Here is a 21993-nt window from a genome sequence, read left to right on the forward strand (position 1 = left end):
GATTGTATGTAGTAATTGGTTTTTTTAATATATAGGATAACTAGCTGTGCCTGGCCACGCGTTGCTGTGGCTGATGGGAATCATTTGTTGACCAGGTGGAATAGTAGTGAATAGCCTTGCAGCCTTAAAGTCTGGGTGTTTTCTCCTTAAGTGAATCCTTGTTTGGTGAGCTGGAATACAATGGAATAGGTTTTCTGCTTGGAAGGCTGGGTACTTGCGTTGTAGGGAAATGGTTTTTTAGCCAATTTGAATTGTACTGAATAGCCTCGCTGTTTCAAAGACTGACTGCTTTCTACATAGGGGCATCCTTTTTTGGGCAGGCTGAATGAGACGGAGTAGCCTCATGGCTTGAAACCCTGAGGGTGTACTATGAAGGGGAAATGTTGCTTGGTTAGGTTGAACAGCACTGAATAGCCTTGCTGTTTGGAAGCCTGGTTGCTTCCTGCCTGGGGGAAATCCTTTGTTGGGAGGTGTTAGCTGGCCCTGGTTGTTTCCTTTCTGGAATTCCCATTTTCAGAGTGTTGTTCTGTATTTAATGTCCTGATTTTAGAGATTATATTGTTGCTTCCTGCCTGGGGGAATTCTTTGTTGGGAGGTGTTAGCTGGCCCTGGTGGTTTCCTTTCTGGAATTCCCATTTTCAGAGTGTTGTTCTGTATTTAATGTCCTGATTTTAGAGATTATATTGTTCTGTATTATTACACCACAGTAACTGTAGATATGATATTTGTTGCCTGAGAGTAGAGGCAGGCGGAAGAGAGACAGAGGCCCAGGCAGCTGAGGCTGGGAAGGGAGGGCCCTCGTCCGAAGAGGGGAAAAAGGGAGGGAGGGTTTAGGACCCTTTAGGACACCATGGGGGGGGCTCTTTCCGGTCTTGGGGCAACGCCTTGAGGCTTCTATGTTCAAAAGAAAAGAGTTAAAAGAAAACAAACCTTGGGCCTTGCGGCCTCCCTCCAGTCTGGCGGGAGGCGGAGGTGGCTCTTCGGGGGGGAGAGGGGAAGGTTCGGGCTCCGGCTCTCTCGTTGACGGGGCCGTCCTGAGGCCTGCGGGGCACAGAGGAGGCTGCGGTGGTCTTGGTGGGGGGGGGGGACTTTCTGGAAACCCCACCCCCGCCTTCGGCTCTGCAGGTCTCCACATCCAAAAAAAAAGAAAAAGAAACCTTGGGGCCTCGCGGCCTCCCTCCAGCTGGCGGGAGACTGAGGTGGCTCTTGGGGGGGGGGGGGCGCTTCCCTCCGGCCTCTGGTGCATGGAGGAGGCCACAGTGCCTCTTTGCGGGGGGGGGGGGGGTTGTTCCCTGACAATTTGTTCCCTGTCCCCCAGCAACGCCTTCTGAGAGCGACCTTCCAGGAAGGACCGGGGCCACTGCAGAACTGCCTCTGAGACTATTCCCACGAGGCATCCCAGAAGGAGACAGTGGTCTATGGTATCGAAGGCCGACGAGAGGTCCAGGGGAACCACCGTGGACACCCTCCCCCTGTCCACTTCCCTGCTTAGATCATCTACTGAGGAGACAAAGACTGATTCAGTTCTGTGACCCGGCCTCAAGCCAGACTGCGCCCGATCTAGACACTCAGTACCTTCCAAGAACACCTGGAGTTGCGAGGCCACCACACGTTCCATGACTTTGCCTAAAAGGGGAGACGGGAAACTGGACAGAAGTTGACGAGTGGGGTCCAGGGATGATTTGACAAAAGCAGTTTTATTACAGCTTCTTTTAATCCAGCTGGACTTTTGCCTTCTTGTAAGGAGGCCTTAACCACCACCTCCACCCACTCTGCCAAACCCCCTCTGGCCTCCTTTACCAGCCAGGATGGGCAGGGGTCTACGGTGCACGTGGTTGCCCTCGCTTCTCCAAGGATCTTGCCTACATCCTAGACTTCTTCTTTGTGGTCTCTGTGAATGACACCATTGGAGATTAGCAAGTGAAGTTGGAGGTCGGTGGGAATGACAAACCGTCTCAGATAGAGTGCAAAAGACACGTGTCATGTTTATTGAAAACATAACAGGGTGAATCCGTAAGGAAGTGCAAACAAAGCAACCACGTTCAAAGCCATCTTTGCCACAATAGTCATCGCAGTGGCTGATGAGGGAGAAACATTCAAACACGAGTGCAAACTAGTGCACAGGCTTATTTCTATGTGTTACAGTCCCTTAGCATTGTATTAATTACACTGGGTTGCTGTGAGTTTTCCAGGCTGTATGGCCATGTTCCAGAAGCATTCTCTCCTGATGTTTCACCCACATCTATGGCAAGCTTCCTCAGAGATATGTAGGTGAAATGTCAGGAGAGAATGCTGGAATATGGCCATAGAGCCCAGAAAACCCACGGCAACCCAGTGATTCCGGCCATGAAAGCCTTAGACAACATATTAATTACATTATCATATCCTGGAAGTTTTCCTGTTCCTGTCCATGTCCTCCTGGCAACGGTCTGACTAGTCCTGTCTTCCTGATTGTGGACTTATGCTGGAGCTGTGATTTCTGGCTGTTCCTGGACTTTGTCACCTTTGGAACTTTATGAGACATTTGGATTATTGTTTGGTTCTCACCTTTTGCTGAACCTTTTCGGATGATATATCTTCCTTTCTGATTCCTAATTTTATATGCCTTTTATATGTTTTCTCCAATAAACCGTTTGCTTATATTCCCGGACTCTTGTGTGGTGCAGTGGCCATAGGTCTTTCCAGGCCTGGAGTGCAACATGGCCTGATCCCGATGAAAGATCAAATAAGGCCCGTTGATCCGGAGGGCCGTGAGCTCAGAGGGGTAGCGAGTGGGGTGATCGCAGCCAAGAAGGCAAGCTTCCAAGAGAGGTCGGAGGAGGCCATCAGCTCAAAGGGTGGTCCGGAAAGTTGTGTCAGGACCAGATCCAGGCTCTTGATGGAGGAGGGAGGTTCTTATATCCTTGGAGAAAGGTTTTGATTATATAGTGTGAGAAGAGTTCTGGTTTGCCCTCTTGTTGGATACGCCATGAGAGAGCTGCCAAATAAGCCTTTAGAGAGGTTAGCGCTAGGTTGTTAGCAAGTGTGAGCAAGAAGTCCAGAACATCTTGGGTGGGCGCGGAGGAGTAGGTAAGGTCCTTCTTCAAGAGAAAGGTGGAATCTAGTTGCGGAGCCCCCGGTGGCATAGTGGGTTAAAGCTTTGTGACTCTGAAGGCTGCCAGGTTCGAATCCAACCCAGGGAGAGCGCGGATGAGCTCCATCTATCAGCTCCAGCTCCATGCGGGGACATGAGAGAAGCCTTCCACAAGGATGGTAAAGTCATCAAAACGATCTGCATCGTCCATGCAGATGGCCAATTCTCATGCAGTTTCTCAAGTCGCTCCTGACACGAAAAAAGGAAGCTAGTTGGCATGGAGGTCAAGGGGTGCCCTCCAAGCTGTGAGGTGGATTGAGTATATATCCGGATGAGATACTTGGTGGTCGTATGTCATGAGCAAGTTCGGTATCCACGGGAAGGCTCGGTGCCGACTGCCAGTGAGACGGAGCTGAGTTGGATTCCACACCTGTCTGGGTCAGTCCGGAGTTCTCAGACTGCAGTTGGGGTGGCGTGTGGTGATCCTTTCCACCACTCTGGTGATCAGTGGAAAGATGGAGAGCACAGAGGCTCTAGCGCTAGGTGCTAACGCAAGTGTGAGCGGGAAGTCCAGAACATCTTCGGTGTGTTCTCCAATAATCTGCTGTGTCCAGGTTGGTTCCTCAAGGGCTCTGCCATGGCTGACCTCTCTGACTGACTGAGTCTGCAGTGCCTTTCGTGTTCCTTGATTTGTGCCTGGGCAAAGCTGCTGCGTTTGGTGGTTCTTATATAGACTTGTCCGCAGCTGCATGGTCTACGGTAGACTCTTCCAGAGGTGAGAGGATCCCTCTTGTACTTTGCTGAACGAGCATTTGATTGATTTTCTTAGTGGGTCTGTTGATAGTTTCTAGGTTGTGTTTCTTCTTCAGCTTGTCTATGTGGTCAGTAGTGGATGTATGGGAAGAACACATTTCCTCTGGGTGGATTAAAAATCCATCTAAAACACAGACGTGTGCTTTTCACCTTCAGGACAGACAAGCATCTAGAGCAGTGATGGCCAACCTATGACACGCGTGTCAGCACTGACACGCCTAGCCATTTTTGCTGACACGCTGCCGCATGCAGATTGATTGGATGACTAATGTCTTTTGTGACCAAATTTGGTGTGATTTGGTCCAGTGTTGTTTACTTCATGGGAATTATGCACATTACATTTATATATATATATATCTCAATCTATTATTATTCTATTATTATTGTAGTATATTATTATTATATTATTACTATTATATTATTATTATATTATTCATTATTTATGACTACATTGAAACTACAATAGAGAGAAATCAGCGTGGAAACTGCAAGAGGTACCATAGATTGTTGTATATGGAAATAATGGTAGTAAATAGTTTTGGATTTATTAAATACAGCTATATATTACAATTATATATTTTGTTATTTAAACTATATATATTGTGAAATTATGGTTTTTTTCTCGAAGTGACACACCACCCAAGTCATGCTAGGTTTTTTGGTGAATTTTGACACACCAAGTGCAAAAGGTTGCCCATCATCAGAGCCGGCCCTAGGTATTTTTCAAGTGTAGGCGAACAGAATTTTGGTGCCCCCTCCCCCAAACCAATCACTGAAAAATAAAAGCGTTGGATAAGCGAAAATGTTGGATAATAAGGAGGGATTAAGGAAAAGCCTATTAAACATCAAATTATATTAAGATTTTACAAATTAAGCACCAAAATATCATGTTTTACAAGAAATCAACAGAAAAAGCATCTCGACTGCGCCCCGGTATGTTTTGCGCCCGAAGCGACCGCTTAATTCGGCTCATTGTTGGACCGGCCCTGCCCATCATTGATCTCGAGCTCTGAGGATGGCCTGGGAAGGAGTCCCACTGGAGCATGGCAGCCAGCACACCAACACACCTGGGAGTCACCCTGGACCACGCTCTGACTTGCAAGAAGCACGGCTTGACTAGCAAGCAAAAAGTGGGTGCTAGAAATGACATGGTAGGAAAGCTGGCTGGCACAACCAGGGCATCACAACCAGACACAATGAAGACGTCTGCCCTAGTGCTTGGCTACTGTGGAACACATCTCACCACGTTAAAACAGGAGATGTGGCTCTTAATGTAACATGCCACATGATCACAGGGTGTCTACGCCCCACACCGCTGGAGAAAATATACTGTTCATCCGGTATTGCACCACCTGACGTCTGTCGGGAAGTAGCAGCCAGTAATGAAAGGACCAAGGCAGTGACATCTCTGGCCCATCTCCAGTTCAGATATCTGCCAGTACACCAAGGCCTTAAATCAAGACACAGCTTCCTAAGATCTACAGGGATACTCACAGGAACACCTCAGCAAGTCAGAGTCCAAAAGTGGCAGGCTAAAACCCGGAACCTCAAGCCATGGCTGATACCAAATGAGAGAATCCCTCCTGGGCACAGAGAAGTCGGGGCGACTTGGAAGACACTGAACAGACTGCGCTCTGGCACCACGGGATGCAGAACCAACCTCGAAATGAGGCTACAAAGTGGACTCCACAACATGCAAGTGTGGAAAAGATGAAACCACAGACCACCTATTACAATAAAGCCTGAGCCCTGCCACATGCACAAGGGAGGACTTTCTTATAACAACACCAGAAGGATTCCAATTGGCCAGATTAGTAGAATGCCAAGTTTTTTTAAGTTTGTAAATACATGACAAATGTCCATTCACTCTCCCCATTCACTTCCCTCTGCTCCTTCCCTCCTTCCCGCACGAGGAGCGAACAAGACTCACCTGGACGTGGATCAAACCAGGCGACTCAGCTACAGGCTGAAAAAGCAACGGACAAGGAGCAAGAACCATGAGAGAGAGACAGGGACTGACTTCCTTCCTGCTGTGAACGGGAAAGTGAGCTTCCCAAGGGAATGGCCTTCAGAGGGAGATGCTGCAGCGCATCACAAGGGTCTCCATGGCGCCCCCTGCAGGCACGGAACAGCCATCCAGGGAGGGAGGGGGGAGGGAGGGAGGGGGGAAGAGCTCCCTTGATGGACAGGACCAGAGGAGGGGCAGGACGGGAAAGCCATCGTCGTAATATATAATAATTATAATAATATAATATCATAAAAAGAATACAATAATATATAATCAAAATTTTATCATAAGTATATCATAATTGTAATTTGACTTTTGCGTGAAGCCCAAAGGAGTGGATCAACAACAAATTGGATAGGATAATTATAATATTGTATTATATTATAATATTATAATTTTCTTATTCTATCCGACTTGACGTCGAAAATATCATAACATAGTAATAATCATACAATAGTATAATAATTGTAATATATTATGACATAATGTAATAATATATTATAAAATAATACTGAAATATAATTATATTATTACAATAATATTATGATTTAATAATATAATATATATATAATATTACAATAATATTAAATAATAATAATATAATAACATACTATAACAGTATAATCATAAAATAATACTACTAATAATATATACTACTAAAATATAATAGCTCTATTATAATAAAAATATTATTATATTATAATATAATAATAATATAATATATTATATTATATTATATATAAGGGAAGGGGGCTTCGCTGGGACCTCATGCCATGGCCGTCCATCACGAAGGAAGGAATTCTCATATATTGTAATAATTTAACAATTTTTTCTATAATGTAGTGTAGCATTATAACTTTGTATCATTATAATAGGATTACTATATTATAGTATTATTCTATATTATTATTATTACTATTATACTGTTACAATATATTATTATCAAATAATATTATAATAATATTCATACAGTTATAATATATTATTATCAAGTAATATTATAATAATCTTATTTATTCATTATTATCACACTGTTATAATATATTATTATCAAATAATATTATAATAATCTTATTTATGTATTCATTCTTCGAACTTATCTGCCGCCACTCCCCTGGGGCTCGGAGCGGCTTCCAAAACAGACTAAAATCTCAAACAGTTTAAAAACAGCAATGGTTATATAACAATGTATTGTAACAGTATTATAATAATAATAATAACCCGACAGAGTCCGTGTTTTCTTCTTGTCCGCAAGGCCTGAGGTTGTGGGCGACCTCCCCCTCCCCTCCGGCCAGGTCCACCCCAGAATCTCCCTCAGACGGAGCTTCTCCCCTTGGGCGCCTTGGCTGAGGAGCCTCCCGGGCGGGGCTCAAGGGCGGGAGGGCGAACAGGCAGGCAGGCAGGCAGGCAGTCTCCCGCCCTGGCCCCTCCCCTCCCCTCCGGCCTCCCTCCGCGGCCTCTCCTCGGCCAGGCCTGCCCAGCGGGGCCTCCTCCCTCCCGGCCTGGCCTCACAGGCCTCTCTCGGCCCACGCAGGCCCATTCTCGCCGCCCGTCAATCAAGGCCGGGCAGCAGGACGTAGCCAATGGGGGGCCTCCGGTGGGCGGGGCGTCCCGGGCTCAGCCAATGGGAGGGGCGGGGGCGGGCTGCGGGGAAGGAGGAGGACGAGGAGGAAGATGGCGGCGCCTCGCCTGGTCTGTGCCTGTGAGGCGGACAAGGTGAGAAGAGACGGAAATAAATAGACATCTATCATTATTATTATTATTATTATTATTATTATTATTATTATTATTATTATTATTATTATTACTATTAACCCAGGCCTGGGTTAATTAATCCTGGTCCAGGCCTGACCTCATCCGGGTTCCCTCCTTCCTGGCTGCAGGCGAACTGCCCCTCCCAGAACCAAGGCCCGTTCCCAGGCCCATTCCCTGCAGGGCCTTCAGTGGGTGACGGGGCTTCTTCGTGGCAAGTGGAGTGGGTGGGGCCACAGTGTCGGTGAGGGTCCCGCCAGTCCCGTCCTCCGCGGCCAGTGTGGTCCAGATCCAGGGTTGTTGGCTCGGCCGTTCTCTCTGGAGGCAGGTCAAGGGCGACTCCTCTCAGTCAGGATGCGAATCCTCCCCAAACCTCTTGGGAATGGAAAACAGGGTGGTTCAATGAACAGGCCCAATGGAGCTGTCCTGAGAAGACTTCTTCCTGTTTTGAAAGCAAATGGCACTTGGTTACTGTCACTCATTTCCATGACACACCACTGTAGGGAACCTCTCCCCACTGGGTTGCTTTTAATTGCTCTGATTTTATCTGCTTGGATTTTAATGTATTTGTCCATTATTTTATTTGGTTGGAATGTTTTAAATTTATGTCAAATAGGTTGTTGTTGTTGTTTGGGGCTTGTCCCTGTTGTGAGCCGCCCCGAGTCCCTTCGGGGAGATGGGGCAGGATATAAAAATAAAGTTGGAGTGCCTCCTGACCCCTTGGAGTGAGTGAGTGCCTCTGGAGTGGCTGTGAGAAGGCCCTCCCTTGTGCACGTGGTGGGGCTCAGGCCGCATTGGAGTCCGTGGCCGGTGGTTTGCTCTCCTCCACATTCGCATGTCGTGGACTCCACTATGAGGCCCCATTTCTGAAGGTTGGCTCTGCGTCTCGTGGTGCCAGAGCGCAGTCTGTTCAGCGCCTTCTGAGTCTCTCCGTCTTGTGTGTGCCCAGGGGGAGTCTCCCATTCGGTATCAGCCATGGTTTTACCCTGCCACTTTTGGACTCTTGCTTGCTGAGGTGTTCCTGCGAGTATCTCTGTAGATCTTAGGAAGCTATTTCTTCATTTAAGGCCTTGGCGTACTGACTGATATCTGAACAGAGGATGGGCCAGAGACGTCACTGCCTTGGTCCTTTCATTATTGGCTGCTACTTCCCAGCAGATGTCAGGTGGTGTCAGTATATTTTCTCCAGCGATGTGAGGCGTAGACACCCTGTGATCACGCGGCATGTTTCATTAAGAGCCACATCCCCTCTTTTAACGTGGTGAGATGCATTCCACGCTGGGCATGCGTACTCAGCCGCAGAGTAGCCAAGCGCAAGGGCCGAGGTCTTCACTGTGCCTGGTTGTGATCCCCAGGGTGTGCCAGTCCTCTTTCGTAGGATGTTATTTCCAGCACCCACTTGTTGCTTGATGGCCAAGCAGTGCTTCTTGTGGGTCAGAGGTGGGTCCAGGTGACTCCCAGATATGTTGGTGTGCGGCAATGCTCCAGTGGGATTCCTTCCCGGGTCATCCTCTGCGCCTGACTTGCAGCATACAACCAACTCTTTTCGATGGGAATCAGAGGATCCCACAGAGGGGCCACCCTGCCCGGCCCCCTCCTTTCTTCCATGCAGGAAGGGAGGAGAAACACCACGAAAGCAGCCCCAACAGATGGCCACCCAACCACTGCTTAAGAACCTCCAAAGAAGGAGCCTCCCACCACTGAGCAGCCCTTCCTGAGGTTCAGGTGGATCTCCTTCCCTGTCCTTGGAACCCACGGCTCCGCTGAGGCCTCGTCTCCAGGGCAGCGGAAAGGAAGCCCCCTCCCTCTTCCTCGGGCCTCCTTCCCCATGTTCACACATGGCTCCTCTCCAGCCCCCTCCTCTCGACCTTCCTTTCTGGGGACTCAACAGACCCCGCTTCTCTTTCGGCCAGTGGTTCTCAACCTTCCTGATGCCACGACCCCTTAATACAGTAGTTCCTCATGTTGTGGTGACCCCCAACCATAACATTATTTTCGTTGCCCCTTTATAACTATGATTTCTCATTCACTGGACCAAATATGGCACAAATCCCAAAGCGCTCAAATTTGAATACTGGTGGAGTTGCGGGGGTGAAATTGATTTTGTCATTTGGGAGTCATAGTCGCTGGGATTTATAGTTCACCTACAATCAAAGAGCATTCTGAACTCCACCAACTATGGAGTTGGACCAAACTTGGCACACAGAACTCCCATGACCAACAGGAAATGCTGGAAGGGTTTGGTAGGCCTTGGCCTTGCGTTTGGGAGTTGTAGTTCACCTGCATCCAGATAACATTGTCGATTCCAAATAATGATGGATCTGGGCACCCTGGAAGTGTCTCCTGATGTGAGGAAATGGGCCGCCTGCCTGCAAGGAGGGTGCCCAGGGGAGGGTGTCCGGATGTTGGATATGAGACCTTCCGGAGTAAGGGAGGGAGGGAGACGTCTCTGTGCATGGCCCCAGGAATCGGAGGAGGAGCTGGAGCTGACTTATAATATTATAATAATGACATACAATAATAGTATTATAATAATATGCTAATATAACTGACATAATAATAATAATAATAATAATTCTCTCTCTTCCTTCCTGCAGATAGATATTGGGTTGTGTCTCTGTTTATCATCCTCTTTAAACCCCAGTCTCTCATTTCCATTCTCCCTCTTTTTTAGAAACTCTTCCGTCTTAATTCTTTTAAAACATTTATTGCGGAGTTTTCTAACGTTAATACTGGTTTAAAGGAGATAATAATAATCCCTGGCCTCAGTTTTATTTTGTGTCATTTCCAACATGTTTTTAATAACTAACTGGGGCTGGTTACAAGGACCATCCCGTGCCCCTATGAAGACAGCTCCACCGGCTTCCAACAAGTTTCCGTGCCCAATTCAAGGTGCAGGTGGTTACCTAGAAAGCCCTATACACTTGGGGTCCAACCTCTCTTCAGGACTGCATCTCCTTTTATAGTCGTGAACTTTATGATCTGCCAGGGAGGCCCTCTTCTCGGTCTGCCACTGTCTCAAGTAGGGTTGGTGGGGACGAGAGCGAGAGAGAGACTGCGATGGGGGGGGGGCTTCCTTCTCGGTGGTGGCCCCATGGTTTTGGAATGCCCTCCTGAAGGAGATCAGGTTCCCCCTTCTCTTCAAGCTTTCTGGGCACAACTGAAAACACGTTTTTTTGAACAAGCCTTTGGACCAGGATGAGCACCTTCCTCACTCAACCTGAGGCCTTAGGGATGGATTCTGTTAGTACTTTATGGACTGAGACAGGTCACAGCCTGTTGTACCCACAGCTTTGCTGCAGTGTTGAATTTTAATCGGTTGGGTTGTATGTTATTCAATGGAATTATTGTTTTGTGTAATTATTGATTGTTATTGCTTTATTTGTTATATATTTTGCTGCATCTTGTGTGTTCTGCACAATTGTGTGCTTTTGTGAGCCACTCCGAGTCCCTTCGGGGAGATGGTGGTGTTATGAATAACTTCTCAATAATTTTAAAGCATAGGTTCTTTTTATTGCAATTTCAGTGTGAGAGGTATCAGAACGTTTACACAAACAACAAAGAGTGACATTAGACATACAGATTTTATGTAACCAGATTGGCTTGATAAACAACCTACAACAGACAAAGCGGGGAGGGGGGGTTACATTTTCACTCAGCATTCACACACATCTCCATGTATTCATCCTCGTGCATCCATCCAGATATTACCATATCCTTTCTCCCTCCTTGGAGAAGCACCTGCTTAGGCCAGGCCCTGCTTCCTCTGCAGCATAGTTCCAAAACGTCAAAATGCATCCTTTTTTCCTACGAACAATGCGAAGTATCAGACACAACTGTCTCCCTGCAACCCGTATCATGACTCCGAAATGCACTCCTTCCTCTTCCCTTGAGAAAAGGAGGCCCAGTGACAAGACCGCTTCCATGCAAATCTGCCACTTTCCCATGCATCATCTCCACTGAGCATGGCGGACAAACAGCATCTCTGTCTGTCACAATTTCTGGATCATCATTAATAATAATAATAATAATAATAATAATAATAATAATAATAATAATAATAATACTTAGTATTTTTAATTATTATGAAATCTGCGAGCATCATCCTAAAATACATCACACAGTCCTAGACATTTGGGAAGTGTTCGATTTGTGATTTTGTGATACGAAATCCAGCATGTCTATCTTGTTTGCTGTGTCATACAATAATATAATAATAATACTTTATTTCTAGACCGCCCTCTCTCCCCAGAGGGACTCAGGGCGGTTAGCATTCATATAGACGGCAAACATTCAGTGCCCCAACTACATCACTAATATCAAAAGTATAAAATGACAATAACATATTATAATTAGAAAAAACCATAAAATTTAAACAAGACACTTAGTAAAAACATAGACACTTATATAACAATATTTTGCTGATGTTGTCCCAAAGTTGTAAATGAATGATAGACGTCTTCCATCCCAGAACATCCTGGCTCCATCTCCGTTTCCTGGACCAGATGTTGACTCTTCTTGATTGGTGTTGGCCTTGCGTTGACTTCCTTCTTAACAGTTGTAAACATTTCCTTAACTTAAAAAACCATTGTCTCTGCCCCAAAAGTTCATCAAATCAGCAAATATTGACAGATGTAAACAGATGTAAACATTTCTCTTCTAACTGTTGCAGTTCTTATCCGAGTTTACCAGACAGGTAATACCATATATTCATATTTCATTTTATCTTATTACAGTGGCGGGGTACAAATAAATAATAATAACAATACTAAAACTTTATTTATATACCACTCTATCTCCAACAATGAAACCAGACAACAACAAAATATAATACGATAATGAGCATAAGTGCGCTAAACATACAAATCACTCAATTAACCACAGGTTTAAGAGCCAATGACAGAATACTCCACCAGCGGGCCAGGAGACAGGGATCAAGGGTTCCACGTTGGGGTGGCCAACTAGCAGGTGCCAGGCGGGTCAAGGGCAACAGTATGGCATGGCAAATAAAGTTTAGATAGAAAGTTTATATTTATGTAAGGGGGTTACTCTGTTCATTATACCAATTCCTTTATTTTCTATCAAAATATACTTTGGTTTCCATTCTAATTTCTTATCCTCTTCTTCTAGCCCAGTGGTTCTCAACCTGGGGTCCCTCACCAGATGTTTTTGGCCTTCCAGTCCCAGAAACCCTAACAGCTGGTAAACTGAACTGGCTGGGATTTCTGGGAGTTGTAGGCCAAACACACCTGGGGAGGGACCCCGGGTTGAGAACCCCTCTTCTGGCCCTTCCAGTTTTCCTTGCTTCGCTAATCCTTCGACTACGTACCTTATTATTTGGTTGGCATGATCATATACTTTAATATTTGGGAAACCTAACCTGCCTTATTTTTGTGGTTTATACCATTTAGTTTTTATTTATTCTGACTCTATTTCCATTACAGTCCATGTTTAATATAATTTGCCATTTTAAAAAAAAATTGGTCCAAATTATTATAAGGTAACATCTGTATCTATTAATCTAAATCTATCTAATCTAATCTAATCTAAATCTATCTAATCTAAATCTAATCTAATCTAATCTAAATCCATAATAAAAAGCGAAAACCCGTATGTGTGTATGTGGCACGGATGCCTGCTCACACAGACAGCCTCCAACCTCCACAAACAGGCTATAGTTCCCATGGTTAAAAATCTAGCAAGTCACTCTTTTCCGCTGACATTTTGGCTACAGTGAGCTCAATGAACATGCAGCCCAACCCCTGCCAATGTCCTTCCCAAACACTACGGCCCACCACCCAAGGAATGCTTTCGTTTGGTGACCATTTCATCCTAGATTTTGCTTTTTCTTCCACCACAGGCAGGCATCCCAGGGTTCTCCATTGCTGTGGAATTTGCATGACCCCTCCTATTGCCCTTCCCTTTCAAATCTGTCTGCATAACAAACACAGCAGAACTGAGCAGAAACTAAACTTACTGGAGGAGTTTGGGGATTGACTGCACATGGTGAAAGTTGTAGTTCACCCTGCATCAATCAGAGCACTGCTGTGACTCCTACTGGGGAAGGAGTTGTAGTTCTCCTACACCCAGAATGCTATGAACCCAAACAAAGATGGCTCTGGGCCAAACTTGCCATGCATCCCCAAGATGCCCAGATTTGAATATTGGTGGGTTTGGAGGGAAATTGGCCTGGATATTTGGGAGTAGTAGGTACTGGGATTTATAGTTCACCTGCAATCAAACCCCACCAATGATAGACCAGGACCACACTTGGCACACAGAGCCCCCATAACTAATAAACATATTGGACTAGTTTGGGGAAAAGGGACTTGTAGTTCACCTGCATCCAGAGAAAAAGTGACCCCCAGTGACAATGGACCAGGACCACACTTTGCACAGAGAAGCCTCATGACCAACTGAACATACTACAAGGGTTTGTGGGAATGGGCCTTGATTTTGGGAGTTGTAGTTCACCTGTATCCAAAGACCGCAGAACCCAGCCAAAGACCAGAACCCAGCCTTCACCTGCTGAAAAGCCTTTCCCCACAACAGAGGGCAGGAAATAGAGGCGGAAATGGACAGGGTGGAAAGGGCTGGGCAGGAAGGAGGGTTTCCCGACTGATCTGTGCCTGTGAATTTGCATGCCGTCCTGCGGCTCAACCAAGAGAGTGAACAGCCCAACGGGGACTTAGTCCAGGCGAGACCAGTTCTGTGGACATCTCAGCATGCCTAAATGGGATGTTGAATTTGCCAGGCAGGAAGGCAACGCCTTTGGGAATTTGGGGTTCCTTTGAGAGATGTAGGAAATGTGGTGGCAGCAGGGGTCTAATTTGGGATGCACAGGAGACAGACCTGGGATCCCTTGTGGCCTGAAAGGGAATCTAGACATTTATGAAATCATCAATAAAGGGATCATTGTGCCTCTTAATATTTAACTTATGCTGGTAATTCATGGAAACCCTTTATGCACAGTGAATGACGCCCCGTCTATGGCCTGTCTGACTGTCTGCCTTGTGTTTCTTTAGCCGTGTTTAGGTCCCTTCTTTTCTTCTCTCCTTCTGAATCCATCCCTTATTGTTCATCAATCTGTGATCACCTTTGCTTGTTTCCGTGTGTCCTTGAGACCCTTCATATCTTCATTTCTTGGTGTTTCCATTTTCAACATGAGCCATGAATGGAAAAGAGGATCATCTTGGAAATAAAGGAAGTTTGCAGCTTCATGTTTAACCTTTTGCTTCTTCTTTCTTGATCAGGGAAATGAAGACCCTATGAAGTCACCACAGACATAAAAAGAAAATACCAGTATCTATTGGAGATTGAGGAATTTGGAAATCAAAGGGCAATAATGAAAGAAATCCTGGTGGGAAGAAGAAATCCTCTCTAGGTGCCAATCTTGTGGAACTCAATTTTGATTAGAAAGAAAAAGGTAACACTCACGTGTCTGTATCACAGTCAATCATAACTGTCAACATGGAGGAGAAACCCTTTACATGTCTTGAGTGTGGAAAGAGCTTCAGTTGGAGGAGCCATCTGCTACTGCATGAAAGGACTCACACTGGGGAGAAACCCTTTAAATGTCTGGAGTGTGGACAGAGTTTCACTCATAGTTCAGGCCTACGTTCACATCAAAGGACTCACACTGGGGAGAAACCCTTTGAATGTCTGGAGTGTGGACAGAGTTTCACTCATAGTTCAGGCCTACGTTCACATCAAAGGACTCACACTGGGGAGAAACCCTATAAATGCCAGGAGTGTGGACAGAGCTTCACTCATAGTTCAGTTTTGCGTTCACATCAAAGGACTCACACTGGGGAGAAACCCTATAAATGCCTGGAGTGTGGACAGAGCTTCACTCAAAATTCAGTTCTGCGTTCACATGAAAGGACTCACACTGGGGAGAAACCCTATAAATGCCTGGAGTGTGGACAGAGCTTTACTCAGAATTCAGGCCTACGTACACATCAGAGGACTCACACTGGGGAGAAACCCTTTGAATGTCTGGAGTGCGGACAGAGTTTCACTCATAGTTCAGGCCTACGTTCACATCAAAGGACTCACACTGGGGAGAAACCCTACAAATGCCTGGAGTGTGGACAGAGCTTCACTCATAGTTCAGTTTTGCGTTCACATCAAAGGACTCACACTGGGGAGAAACCCTATAAGTGCCTGGAGTGTGGACAGAGCTTTACTCAGAAGGGACACTTACATTCACATCAAAGGACTCACACTGGGGAGAAACCCTATAAATGCCTGGAGTGTGGACAGAGCTTCACTCAGAATTCAGGCCTACGTACACATCAAAGGACTCACACTGGGGAGGAACCCTATACATGCCTGGAGTGTGGACAGAGCTTCACTCAGAATTCAGGCCTATGTAGACATCAAAGGACTCACACTGGGGAGAAACCCTATAAATGCCTGGAGTGTGGACAGAGCTTGACTCGTAGTTCAGGCCTACGTTCCCATCAAAGGACTCACACTGGGGAGAAACCCTATAAATGCCTGGAGTGTGGACAGAGCTTGACTCGTAGTTCAGGCCTACGTTCCCATCAAAGGACTCACACTGGAGAGAAACCCTATAAATGTCTGGAGTGTGGACAGAGCTTCACTCATAGTTCAGGCCTACGTTCACATCAAAGGACTCACACTGGGGAGAAACTCTATACATGCCTGGAGTGTGGACAGAGCTTCACTCATAGTTCAGGCCTACGTTCACATCAAAGGACTCACACTGGGGAGAAACTCTATACATGCCTGGAGTGTGGACAGAGCTTCACTTATAGTTCAAATCTATGTAAACATCAAAGGACTCACACTGGGGAGAAACCTTATAAATGCCTGGAGTGTGGACAGAGCTTTGCTCAGAGTGGAACTTTACGTTCACATCAAAGGACTCACACTGGGGAGAAACCATAGAAATGCCTGGAGTGTGGACAGAGCTTTTCACGGAATAGGGTTATACATCACAGAATCATAGAGGAGCCAGCTGCTACGGCATGAAAGGACTCACACTGGGGAGAAACCCTATAACTGCCTGGAGTGTGGACAGAGTTTCACTCAGAGTTCAGGCCTACGTTCACATCAAAGGACTCACACTGGGGAGCAACTCTTGCACATTTTGGAAATTCAAGCTCAAAGTTGGGACATTTCATCATATGTGGTGTATTGTAGAAAGATTGAACTAAAATATGTTCCATTCTGGAAGTAAACAAAGTTAAATGAAACTAGAGTTTTATATGCTGAGAATGTTGGATGATCAATTAGAATGAAAGCATGGGTAGTTACTGTGAGATACTCAAGTAAGAATTGACTGTACACAGGGATGGAAGGAATGTTTTATTCCAAAGCAAAAACAATGGCTTATGAAGACCTGCAAATTAGCCACAACGAACAAACTGACTACCACAACATGGGCAAATGTCAGTTGTAATAGGTATTAATTGGAAGAGTGTTATCACAAATAGAAGTGTTGTTATATTATCTAAAGGGAGTAGAATAATGAGATATAAAAATTAACAGATAGAATGAGGCTTTTAGGCACGTATCCCTGTCTGTTTGTTAGTTCAGTTGTGTGTCATGGAACCCAGTTACAGGGCTTTGGTAATTCAGCCCTGCAACTGGGAGTCATAACATAAACAAGCACCTGGCAGAAGAAGATAGAATACGCCTGGGAACTGGGAACCGAAAGTGTAAACAATTATAATTGTTTAGTGTGTGAAAATGTGTGAAAATGGTAGTAATGTGATATTGGAGGTGGGGCTTGATGATGATATTTACGTGTGGTGTTACGTAGCATCAAAAGTTATAAAAATAGTTGTATGTAAACATTAAGTCATTCTTGACTTTTCCAAAGTCATGTATTCTTCAATAAAGATTGTGTTTGAGAGCAGCTATCTTTGATCTGCGTTCAGACTGATCCTTTGGAGTGAGCAGGACAATTAAGTCAAGAATCCAGTTCTCACCCTCCTGCAATTTTGCAGTGAAGTGAAAATGAGCAGGGAAGGAGATCAAAGCCATGACGGAGCAAAGGGGCCCCCGCTGGGAGCTCAGCCGCTGGCGGGAGAGACATTGCAAGCCATAGCTTCCTCTACGGGGTACCCCAAGCCGGACGGCGTGACTCAGAGGATCCCCAGAGGGGGAAGAGGCGCTCCAGCGGCGGCAGAAACCAGTTGGGGATCTGGAGGAAGCATGCCGGAGACCGTGGCCCTGCGGCTATCCATCCTGGAAGCTCATTTATCCAGGCTGTCGGATACCGTGGGGAGAATAGTGCCAATATTGGAAGAGAATCTCCAAAAAGAGCACATCCGATATGGCACCGAGAGAGAGCCAAGCAAAGGAGATGATTGGAGCCAGAGGGGACAGCGAGCTTCAACGCAGAGTCCCGCGGTGGCAAGGGACGAGGAATATTGGCAAGAGCTTGAGTTCCGGGACAGAATGGCGCGCGAAGTGGAGCGCCAGCAAACTCTGGGAAGTCTGAGGCCGCCAACCCCAACAGAACTCCCAACCCTCCGAATGGGAATCGGAGTAGAAAGACCACTGGGGCCAGGGATCGGGTCCAGTGGATTAGCAGATGAATGCGGAGAGCAGCAGGAGATCCAGGAAGAGGAGGAGGATGGGCCATACGACGAGGAAAGGCGAGATGCGGGGGCTACAACGAGGCCAATATGCGGATGGGGTGAAGGGCCGACAGCGGCGGCAGGATTTCGGGAGCCGCGCGGAATGACCACCGGAGTGGGGCGCGGCGTATTCCAAGGGGCCATCCAAGGAAACCCGATGCAACCCTTCCCCATGCCTCCCAGACAACACCAACGGGCCGCTGAATGGATGCCAAGAAGGGAAGATCTCAAGCTAGAATACGGAGGGGAATCAGATGAACTGAACTTTTTTCTAATTAGCATCAGAGGATACATGGAAGACAACGCACACACATTTCCCTCCGAAGCAAGCAGGGTTCGAGCCATCGGCAACACACTAAAGCGAGGAGCGGCCAGCTGGTATGTGCAATTACATGCCAGACGCGACCCATGCCTGAGGTCGGTGCCCCGCTTCCTCGCCGCACTGGAAAACCGGTTCAGAGACCGGCTAGAGCAATTGAGGGCTCGAGACCAGCTGAAAGGAATAAAACAGAGGGACAAAACGGTGCCCGAGTACGCAGAGGAATTCCTCCACCTCGCGGAAAGGGTCCCGGAGTGGTCTGAAGTGACCAAAGTGGAATTATTTAAAGAGGGACTACGCCCCGAGATTTTCAGCTGGGCAGCGCACAGAGACGACCCCGAAACGCTACAGGGATGGATTCAACTAGCGGGGCGCGTTGAATCCACCCTGGCCCAAGTAAAGCGCTTCAGGAGCAGCGGCGGCCAGCAAAGACCGGTGGCGAGAGGTCGAGGAGAGACGAGGAAGCAGGAAAGACCCGGAGGGAGGCCGGGGATTCCCTCCAGAGGAGATGACAACAAACCTAAACTGGGATGCTTTGTGTGTGGGAAGACGGGCCATCGAGCGGCAGAATGCTGGGCCCGGAAGGGGGAGCCGCCAAAACCCTCAAAGCCCAAACCTGCAACCGGGAGGCGTGCGGAGGAGGAGGTGCGAGCCCCAGAACCCTCAGAAAAATTGGTGAGTCGGGACAAACACATGATAGTAGTGCCAATTTGCCTCTCGGGGCTGGAGAATCGGGCCACCTGCAAGGCATTTGTGGATTGTGGTTGTTCCAGGAATATTATAACTCCGGAATTAGCAGGAGCGTTGAAATGCCAGCAGATGGCGCTTGACTCCCCAATTGCGTTTTCTCAGCTAGACGGCTCAGTTGCAACTGGGGAAGTATCTACCAAGGAAATACGGGAGGTCCCATGTAAGATAGGCAAATGGGAAGGAAGAATATCCTTTGTGATAGCCCCTATTGCCACATACCATGTAATATTAGGGATACCATGGCTTGAGCAAGCAAATCCTGAAGTAGATTGGAGAGGAAAGAGTCTAGCATTTAAAGAACAGCAGACACAATGGGAGATAAGCAAGATTGCAGAAGAGGAGGACGAGGGAGATGAAGAAGGTGAAATAGACCCACAGCTGTTGCCACCTGAATACAGAGACTTTGTGGATGTGTTCAATCAGAAAGAGGCAAGTAAATTACCCCCCAAAAGGAATGTAGAAGTAGAAATTGAAATAACCCCAGGAGCAAACTTACCAAAGCCAAAAGTGTATCCCATGTCTGTGCAGGAAAAGGAGGAATTGAGGAAATACATTGATAAAAACCTGGCGCGAGGCTTCATTAAGCCATCCAATTCCCCTCTCGGGGCCCCAGTGTTATTCAGGAGAAAGAAAGACAACTCCCTAAGATTGTGCATTGATTATCGAAATTTAAATGCAATTACTAAGGACAATAAATACCCTATGCCCTTAGTAAAGGATTTAATCACCGTATTGAAGAAAGGGAGCATATTTACTAAACTTGATTTAATTGAAGCATATCATAAATTACGGATCAAACCGGAGGATACTTGGAAAACTGCATTTTCCTGCGCATTCGGCCATTTTGAATATAAAATTTTGCCTTTCGGTTTAAAAAATGGAGGCGGCTGCTTTATGCAGCTTATAAATGAAATACTACACCCGTTATTGTACAGAGGGGTATTCATATTCCTTGATGATATCTTGATTGTATCTGAAGATAAGGAAAAGCACGTAAAATTGGTCCGGGAAGTGTTGCAGAAACTAAGAGAAGCAAAGCTGTACGCAAAACTGTCCAAATGTGAATTTAATAAAACTCAAATTGACTTTCTGGGGTATCGGATATCTCCAGAAGGGTTAGCTATGGATCCAGCTAAAGTATCAGATGTAAAAGAATGGGGAGTGCCACAAACAAGGAGGCAATTGCAATCGTTTCTGGGTTTTGCAAATTTTTACAGATCCTTCATAAAAGGCTTCGCACAAATAACTGCACCCCTTACTGAACTTTTAAAAACAAAAGGGAAAGGAGAGACAGCAAAAGTAAAAGCTCCGGGCGCCAAACTAAGTTGGACGCCAGAATGCCAAAAGGCATTTGAAACCCTAAAAGAATGCTTCACAGAGGGACCCATTCTAAAACACCCCGATATCAGGAGCCCGTTCATAATCCATTGCGATGCATCAGACTGTGCGTATGGGGCAGTACTATTGCAAAAGGATCAAAATGGGAACTTAAAACCCTGTGGATATTTGTCCCGGAAGTTCAGCGAAGCTGAAAAATGTTGGCCGATATGGGAAAAAGAGGCACTAGCCATACTAAAAGCCTTAGAATGCTGGCGGCACTTTCTCGAAGGAAGCGGAATCCCATTTGAAATTTGGTCTGACCATAAGAACCTCCAGTATCTAAAGTCTCCTCGAAAATTGTCCCCCAAACAGATTAGATGGGCACAATACTTCAGCAGGTTCGATTTCCAATTAAAGTTTTTTCAAGGGAAGCAGAATGTCTTGGCAGATGCCCTTTCACGCATGCCTCAACACGAAGGAATAACCGCAGCAAAAGAGGGAACAATATTCTCTGATAAACAATGGGGCTTAGCTGTCAGGACCAGAGCACAAACCCAAAAAGAGAACACTGCTATGGTTGAACTCGGCGGGGAAGATAATTGGGGAAACGAACTGAAACAGTCTTATGAAGGAGACCAGTGGATCACATCCAATGCAGAACAGGGGGAGCAAAAGGGAGGATTTTGGTTTGTGAACAAGAAACTGTATATCCCAGCAACATTAAGGATCAAGATTTTGCATCGTTTTCACAACAACCAGAGCGCTGGTCATACAGGAATTACAAAAACAACAAAAGCAATAGCAAAACATTGCTGGTGGCCAGGGATGAGGAAGGACATAAAGAACCATGTGGTTCAATGTGATGATTGTGCCAGAAATAAATCGAGAGGAGGGAAACCAATGGGATTATTACAAACAGTAGCAGAGCCTACCAGACCTTGGGAATGTGTAGCTATGGACTTTGTGGGGGAACTACCAGTTAGCAAAGGACATCGTTATATTTGGACGGTATTAGACCTGTTTTCTAAACAGGCCCACTTTATAGCACTGCCGAAACTACCATCAGCCGAGAAACTAGCTGAATTGTACATAAACCACATTTACAAACTGCATGGATGTCCCAGTAGAGTAGTCAGTGACAGAGGAGTACAATTCACAGCGAAATTTTGGGAAAAATTCTTGGAAATGCTAGGAGCAGAAAGGAGTTTAAGTTCTGCTTTTCACCCCATGACAAATGGGGCGGTAGAACGTACTCAGCAGACACTTGGGCAGTTCCTTCGAATGTACTCTAACATGAGACAAAATGACTGGTCTCGGTGGTTGGCTTTTGCAGAACTAGCTT

At 46.2% G+C, this 21993-nt stretch overlaps 1 protein-coding gene across 1 annotated transcript in view; it reads left to right on the forward strand.

Annotated features, from left to right (window-relative positions):
- The window catches only part of LOC103282835 (zinc finger protein 658B-like), a 71915-nt gene extending 54698 nt beyond the window's left edge, over positions 1-17217 (forward strand). The window contains exon 3 of the mRNA XM_062966197.1: positions 14900-17217. Coding sequence (XP_062822267.1) covers positions 15117-16562 — 1446 coding nt within the window. The 5' untranslated portion in view covers positions 14900-15116 and the 3' untranslated portion in view covers positions 16563-17217. The remainder of the gene's footprint in view (positions 1-14899) is intronic.
- The last annotated feature ends 4776 nt before the right edge of the window (positions 17218-21993 follow it).

This window comes from Anolis carolinensis, unplaced genomic scaffold (assembly GCF_035594765.1).
Source record: "Anolis carolinensis isolate JA03-04 unplaced genomic scaffold, rAnoCar3.1.pri scaffold_18, whole genome shotgun sequence".
In the NCBI taxonomy this organism is placed as follows: domain Eukaryota; kingdom Metazoa; phylum Chordata; class Lepidosauria; order Squamata; family Dactyloidae; genus Anolis; species Anolis carolinensis.